Source organism: Triturus cristatus, chromosome 4_1 (assembly GCF_964204655.1).
Source record: "Triturus cristatus chromosome 4_1, aTriCri1.1, whole genome shotgun sequence".
NCBI classification, from domain to species: domain Eukaryota; kingdom Metazoa; phylum Chordata; class Amphibia; order Caudata; family Salamandridae; genus Triturus; species Triturus cristatus.
Window position 1 is genome coordinate 154,058,083 of NC_140585.1, and position 8,722 is coordinate 154,066,804.

Sequence of the window (8,722 nt, forward strand, 5' to 3'; positions counted from 1 at the left end):
ATTTGAAGGAAACTCCATAATGATCTGCCATGGTAATGGAGGATGTTAGCCCTAAAACCTATTTAACTTGACAACATTTTTACAACAATGAACCTCTGTCTTTGTGAATAGTCATAAGAAGATAGATCAGTACTGGTTGATACATTTTGTGTTTCTTTACTTCGCTCTTTCTCTTGCAGCAGGAGATTGCTCACATAATGTGGAAAAGAAGTAAAACATTTTGAGATATGGAAGTTCTTCGCTACCTCCAGTTACAATTCAATGGATTATCGATGCAGCAAGAAACTACAATCGGAGTCTAAGTTCAACATAAAATTAATGTCTTTTTAAAGTATCAATTTGTGTTTTGAATGCACCTTTTATATCGTTTTCCATACATAGGAACCTTACTAGATTTGCTTTAATGAAGAATAATACAGCTGGGAATGAGTTCATCCTTTTGGGAATTACAGACCTGCCTGAACTTCAGTTTCCCCTTTTCTGGGCATTGCTACTGATCTACATGACCACCATATTTGGAAACCTCATCATTATTACCCTTATCTGGGTAGATGCACAGCTGCACATTCCCATGTATTCCTTCCTTATTCATCTCTCCTTGATAGACATATGTACCTCATCAGTCACTGTCCCCAAAATGCTCATGAACCTCTCATTGGGCGTGAAGACCATATCCTTTTCTGGTTGCATTGCTCAATTCTCCTGCTTCATTTTTTTTGCCGACTCAGAAATTATTCTTCTGAGCGTTATGGCTTATGACCGCTATGTTGCCATCTGCCACCCTTTGAGGTATGCAACCATCATGACTGTAAGGCAGTGGGGTCAGCTGGTCACTGGTTCCTGGGCAGGAGGTTTCCTCAGTTCATTGATGCACACAATCGCCATATGCCGATTATCATTTTGTGGCCCCAGAATAATTAATCATTTTTTCTGTGATGTTCCTCAAGTTTTCAAACTGTCTTGTACTGACCCCTTTATCAATATTGTGCTTGTTTTTATCTCTGGTGCAATTGTGGGACTAGGATGTTTTATGATAACTATTATTTCTTATATCTATATAATTGCTGCAATATTGAGAATCAATTCCAGAACAGGTAGATCCAAGGCCTTTTCCACCTGCACATCCCACCTCACAGTAGTCACTTTCTATTATGGAACCATGTTATTTACCTACCTCCACCCTGCGTCCAGTTACGCCATGTCGGAAGGTCGCCTATTGTCGGTGATCTATACTGTCATCACCCCTCTTGTGAACCCCATGATTTATGCCCTGAGGAACCAAGAAATAAAGGCAGCTCTGAAAAGAGTTATAAGGAGTGATAAAGGTTTCATGAGCAAGAAGATGGCCCACAACTGAGTTCACCATGGATTATACTTCGCATTGTATTTATTATAATTACATTTTGAAAAGAAATATGATGTGTATGTTTGCCAGAAAGTAATTCCCACATTATCATTCATGGATATACTTGGCGATAGACACTTCTAGGCTACTTTTAGGCAAACAACTGCTAAATATACATAAATATTGCATTTCTACAGAAGTTATGCAGCTTTTGTGTGGCAGACCAGTGATCGATCAGCAGCGTGTTCTAAACTCTCTAAGATTTACACTGCAGCAAATTTAGGTTGCAACGGGTAGGCTACATTTTTAGAAATTTAAAAATATATTTTAAATAAAGTAAGGTGGTGGAATAGGAAATAAACTTGCTTTATATTGTTATTTTACATCCGACAGAAATTAAATACAAACTAGAAAAGTAAGAAAAAATGCTTCAAACAGCTGATAAAATGTAACATGTTATAGGAGTCAGTCAATTAATTTGGCACCTATTAGTGCAATGCATTCACATTTCATAAACAATTTCTTTATTGTCGGTATGGGCAATTCAATAATTGGAAAATAGATTAATCTGACAGATATTATAAAGGCCTTTAGTTGAAAAAGGAAAATAAGATAGCAGATGTGAGATGCAGTCATATTGTTGTGAGATAGGAGCAGTGGTAAAAGTGAGAGTCTGAATATCAGGATGCATAGCAAAAAGGAACTTGAGGCAGAATAGAAGGATTTCAAGTTTGATGCATAATTACTGAGAGTTCAATCCATTTTTCATATCAGCTAGTTTCATAAAATGAAATGAAACTGTTATGAGGTGACATACTAACCATTTTGAAAATTAAGAAGCTCCCTGTGATAAGTTATAAGATGGTGTGGTGAGGGTTTCTTGCTCAAATGAGATCAGTCACAACTGTTCAACATTGAGACCCAAAGGCGGCAGGAGCCTTGGGTAAAATGAACCTATCTATTGACCAAAGAAAGACAAAGATGAACCATTCAAGTTTCATTGGCCATCATCACCGACTATGACATCATTCTGAATAGGGTAAGAACATTGCTGAATTCTTCTTGCTCTCCATCGACTCCCAAGTGTCAGTGTTTAACAGGGCTCTGCTAAGCTGGATCCCAATAATCTGCACATTGGAGAGTCCCTCTTATTATGATGGGCGAAGGAGAAGTTGAGATAGACGCTTCTGCAGGTAGCTGATGTCTTATCCATCTCTGAGCGGGATGGAAGCCAATGCGGGCACCTGTGCATCTGCCTGCAGCCTGCCATTCCAAGAGCCATCCTAAAGATTGGCATTCACTGATGTTGTGCAAGAGCACACAGCTGGTTTACTTTCAGCTAGAATAATCAGAGAAGCAAGAAGTGTACACATCTGGCAGATTGTTGTTCTCAGGTATCCATTAATACGTAGATGATCACCAACAAAAGAGTAGCAATGTGAGCAGCCAGTACACATCACCCAGAGCAGCTGATACCATAGATTGTCTAAACATCATCTGATAATATAGTGGTTCGTATTAGATCCAATGAACCAACAAAACAAAGGAAAAACTGTTTTCATATGACCAATTCGACTTATTTAACAATATTGCAAAAGAATACTCAGTGCCACAGTTATCTTACAGTGAGTAATGAAAAACACTGTAAGATCTCGGAGGTAGACATTAACATCTAAAAATAATTAATGTGCGTTGATGACATCGCTGTATTCGGCAGACAAGGGCACACAACTGAATTCTGATAGTTCTGTAAATATTGAAGGCATGGGGCTCAAACTTTCATTGGACAAACAGAAAAAATTATAGACCTCAACTACAGAGATTGTGAAGCATTTTCCTTCTCTATTAGCCTTTCAGGCAACCAGTCTTTTACAGGCACTTTACTCTACCGCCCTCCAGGTCCTAGACCTAGTTTTTTTAACTGTCTCAATAATCTAATTGAAGTTACAGCTGGAGCTCCTCATTATACCATTTTAGGAGACTTTAATTTTCATTTAGAATCCCTAAGCGACAATAACACGAATGCCCTTATTAGTGATCTTTCGACAGTAGGACTTCATCAAATTGTCAACCATCCTACCCATATAGCAGGTCACACCCTTGATGGAATATTTACCAACCATCCTGACATTTTAATTTCCCCTCCCATTCCCCTCATTTGGACAGATCATTTAGCAGTCTGTTTTTCCATTAAAACCAAATCCTTGCCACTTCAAAGTGGACCATCTCCTCCTATTACAACACGAGATTGGAAAAACATTGATACTGATCAGCTTACATCTATGCTGACAGAGGGCATTAATATTATGGAACAGGATCCATCATTGGCCTCTAGCAATTACCTTGACATTTTGGACACAGCATGTTCCAAACTGGCACCTCCCAAAACCTCTCAACGCAACAGAAAATCCCCTTCTGCCCCTTGGTTCTCTGAATCCCTACGTCTACAAAGACAACACTGTAGGAATTTGGGGAGGCATTGGCGCAGGCACTACAACCCTATAGATAAGATCTCATATAAAAGCGCCTTATCTATATACAAAGATCTCCTTACTTCGGAAAAACGATTTACTATACTTCTCAAATCAGTCAAGCTCAAAACTCCTCAAGAAAATTATTTCAAGTGGTCAATTATCTCTCTAACCCATCTGTTCCCCCTCCTGACACGTCTCAGGTCCTTTGCAACTCCCTTGCAGACTTTTTTATGGATAAAGTTACGACTATCTTCTCAGCCTTTCTTCACAAGGCCTCCTCGACCAGTATACCTAAACAATCGCCAGCCATTAATGTTCCCTCCTTCTGTAATTTTAACTCCGTTTCGGAGGAACAAGTTTCCCACCTAATCTCTAGTACTAAATCAGGATCACCCTTGGACCCATGTCCACCTTCCATTCTCAATCTAATCCCGGTTGCCATCTCCCCCGCTTTAACCAACATTTGCAATACTATGTTCACTACTGGCTCATATCCCACTGTTTGGAAAAAGGCTATCATTAAGCCACTTTTTTTTAAAAAAACACTCTCGACCCCTCCTCCCCATCCAGCTATAGACCTATTGCATGTCTTCCCTTCCCTGCAAAAATATTCGAAAAGGTCATGAATATACAACTTTCCAAATTCATTGACGAAAACAATCTATTGGACGATACCCAATTCGGATCTAGGCAGGGACATGGAACTGAAACAGCCTTAATAAAAGCAGCTGATGAAATCAGGATGACATTAGACAAAGGCGGTGCGGCAATATTAATATTGCCCGATCTATCTGCAGCTTTCGACACGGTCGATCATGCTACATTGATCGACCGTGTCTCAACAATCGGCATTCAGAACAAGGCCAAAGATCTTCTTGCCTCCTTTTTGGCAAATCGATCTCAGGCCGTAAAACTAGGCTCTTTCCTATCTCATACATTCTCCCTTCCATGCGGAGTACCACAGGGTTCCTAGCTAAGTCCGACCTTATTTAAAATCTATGTCTCGGACTTGGCGAGGGTAATCAAATCCTACGGCATCAATCTTACTACCTATGCCGATGATACTCAACTGGTCCTATCAGTTTACAACGATGGACCCACAGTTGCAGCAAATTTTCAGGAGGGAATGCTCGCCATCAGTTCCTACGTGTCATCAAACTGTCTTAAACTGAACTCTGAAAAGACGGAGGTGATGACATTCGGGAAACTGGAACCTGTTTGGTCTCCCCTATGGTGGCCTGATGAGATGGGACCACGACCAGAACCTGTCACCAAGGTTCGTAACCTTGGAGTGATCTTTGACGATAGACTGGTTTTCCACCACCACGTCAACTCGGTAGTCTCCACCTCCTTCTTCACCTTGAAGAAGATCAAGAAGCTCCTCCCATATCTTCCTACCTCACCTGATAAAAATTTGATAAGCACCCTCGTCTTTGCTAGAGCTGACTATTGTAATGCCCTTCTTCTCAATGCACAAGAAAACGTTCTTAAAAAGCTCCAATTAGTACAAAACGCCTCAGCCAGAATTTTACTGGGCATCCCTAGGTTCACTTCCATCACCCCGTATCTTCGACAGCTTCATTGGCTTCCTGTTAAAAGCCGCACAAAATTTAAGGCACTGTGCATTGCGTACAAATCTATTAACAACTCAGGACCGCAGTTTCTCAAAGACGCCTTCCATCCTCCTGAAAACCTTAGAACTCTTCGTTCATCTTCGGCAAAATTGCTCTATGTCCAACGCACAAGGAAAGCCAACTGGGGAGACAGATGTTTTGTAATTTCCACAGCCAGACTATGGAATTCACTCCCTCTTACCATCAAAACGGCCCCAACTCTCCTTAGCTTTAGGAAGAGATTAAAAACTTGGCTGTTCCCACATTAAAAATCTGCCATAGCCATCATCTGTTCAGTTAAGCTGGGTAGTTGCGCGCTCTAAAAATTACCAAAACATAAACATAAACATAAACAGAAAAGTGACAGTTCCGCGGGAGCAGGTTGAAACAGGCTGAGCACATCACACAAGCAAAAGGCACTGCTATCAAACCTTTGTAAAAGAAACCATAGCCACAGATTTCTTCATGGATTTCCCACGATCTGTACAACCACAGGCTGAACTCGCTAAAGGGCACCTGCCAACAGGGAAAGATTTAAAATATGAGAAGAAGCCAGAGACATGGTCCAACACATCACCTGCTTCCTGCTTGAGATCAGATCAAAAGTTAAAGCATTTAGTCTATGACCTGCTCTAGAAGAAACTCACAAATGCCTAAGTGCTTACCAAGGGGTACCTGCAGTTACCTTCAGAATGATATGTTGATGCCAGTCAACCAGGTCAAGGGAAGTCCAAGAAAAGGAAACACAATCAGGGGCTATTGACAAGTGAGGATTGTCTGTCCATGAAAAGATCTATCCAACCCACAAACCTGGGTGTATGACACTGAAACTGGCAATAACAGAAAAGCTCCAAGGCTGCCAGTGTGGATCCAAATTTGAGGCACAAAGGGGCAGATTTATGTTGGACTTGCGCCACTTTTAGGCTGCTGTTGCGTCACTTTTGTGACGCAGCAGCGGCGTAAACCCTGCGCCACGTTGCGCCCTATTTACATCGTGACGCATCTATGGAGATGAGTCATGGTGTAAAGCCCTGCGCCACATGAAACCTGCGTCAGGTTTCATGTGGGCGTTCCGTCGCAGGAACACCCCTGAAAAGTGACTCAGTGAAATCTACAAGATTTCACTGAGTCACTTTTCCAACGCTGATGCGTCAAAACCCTGCACCTGCTTGAAGCAGGTGTAAGGCTTGACGCACCACGTTACAGATAGGGCAAGTTGCAAGAGTGCTGGAGTTGCGTGTCGCACGCAACACTACTTCAGCACTGCGCCAACTTTACGCCCCAGATGCGACACGCATCTGTTTATTCCTGCGCCATGATGCGCCGCATTGTAAATGCGGCGGATCATGGGTGGTGCAAGGGTAAACCAGCGAGCGCATCTTTCCTGACTAAAACCGATTGACCTACATGATGAGAAAAGCAAAAATGCGAGAATGACTTGTGCCTAAGAAAAATTAATGTGTCCATCTGTAAAGAAACTGGTGCTCATGTAAAGTGCCCCGGTACCAGATTTCTCGGGTCAAGTTCGCGCTATATAAAACTCTAAAACAAAGATCTAACTAGGACAAACTTGAATCCAGATGCCTTGTGCAGAAGAGCGAAAACTTTCCCCTCCAAAGAAACTTAGACCGAAATAGTTAAAGAAGAGTGAGACTTATGACCAAATTCCTCAGTAATCTGTCTCATTTTAAAAACCATCTAAGAGTCGTATACTGGTAAGAAAACATCTTCAGAAATCACACACATCGTAACATAATGAACAAAGAAATGACCCGATTCCTGAAAGTAACAAAAGACGAACTGAGGCAAGCCTGAATATCTAACCCCAGAAGAGGTGATGTGCTGAATGCCTAGAACCAGGCATGGCCCCCTGACCAAATTAAATATGAGGACACAAAGCCACAGATCCTAAAGAGAGCCTGAGCCAAGATACATTGGGGCTCATTTATGAATTCTTGCATCACATTTGCGCCGCCGGTGTGTCACTTTTTGTGACGCACCAGTGGCGTAAAAATTGGACCTTGTTGCACCATATTTACAAAGTGACGCATCTAGGTAGATGCGTCACTTTGTAAACCCCTGCGCTACATTATACCTGCGTCAGGTATAATGTATGCGGGGTGGGCGTTACAACGTAAGTAAGCATTGTAGAAGTGACGCAGTGAAATCTATAAGATTTCACTGCGCCACTTCTAGGGTGTAAATGCGTCAATATCGTACGCCTGCCTCACAGCAGGCGTAAAACTGACGCAGGCCCTTTCACATGGGGCTTGCCCCATGTGAAAGGACACATTGCTGGAGTTGTGTCACTTTTGTGACACACTCAGCAATGTGTCATTTTTGCGCCTACAGATACGTCAGAATTACTGACCTATCTGTAACTCCTTGCGACATGATGCGTCATATTGTAAATATGACGCATCCATCATGTCGCAAGAAGGGCGCACTGAGAAGTGACGCATCGCTGCTTTCATGCAGCGATGCGTCACTTCTCATAAATGAGGCCCATTGTGTGCGAAGACACAGTTAGCCCAGAAAGATCAAAACACACCAGTATTAACATGGAAATACAGAAAGCACGCATGGCATGCTCTGCATGATCAGAGCCGAGATTTGGGGTTAAAAAGTTGACAAACGCAAGAAAGAATGATGCCATGGGCCCTAACATGTACCAGGGTTGGGGAACTATTGTACAAAAAATGGCATCACTCAGAAACAATTCCTTCTATACATTTAAGGCAACACAATGATTCGTGTGAGTAATAAACTGGAAGCATAGAGTTCTTGTTCAATGCAAATCAAAATATAATGTAAATATATGGAAACAAACCAAGAACATCAATGCATAGTTTGCCATACTGTGTAGTTCGAAAGAACGCAGAAAATATTTTCTAAATGACGCTAGCCTTGTGTGGCCATTGTGTACATGATTGGAATAACCGGGATTGTAATGCTACTATACACATATCTTCATAATTTTTTGGTAGTCAGTATTTTTACTTTGACATTTTAGTAGCACTATAGCTGAATCTTTATAGTCAGATAGTATGCAAGTGTGCTTTGCCATCCACAAGGGGGCGCCTCAGTAGAAGGAGTCAACAGAACACTGCTTGACATACTCCATCAAACTGCAAAGAACAATGACTAACATACCAACATTTCAGAGGACGAAAGTTGGAGATTAAAAAAATAATAATCATGAGAAAATATATCCCCCAGTGACTTCTACAGAAACAGAGCCAATTTAAACTAGGAGACAGACAAAACAAAGACATTTGTGGCTTCAGAAA

The 8,722-nt window shown here is 41.6% G+C and overlaps 1 protein-coding gene across 1 annotated transcript; it reads left to right on the forward strand.

Annotated features, from left to right (window-relative positions):
- The first annotated feature begins 403 nt into the window (after positions 1-403).
- On the forward strand, positions 404-1,357 carry LOC146853743 (olfactory receptor 5J3-like). Its single transcript, XM_085650858.1, has one exon. The coding sequence runs from the start codon at positions 404-406 to the stop codon at positions 1,355-1,357; it is 954 nt and encodes a 317-aa protein (XP_085506984.1).
- Positions 1,358-8,722: the final 7,365 nt, after the last annotated feature.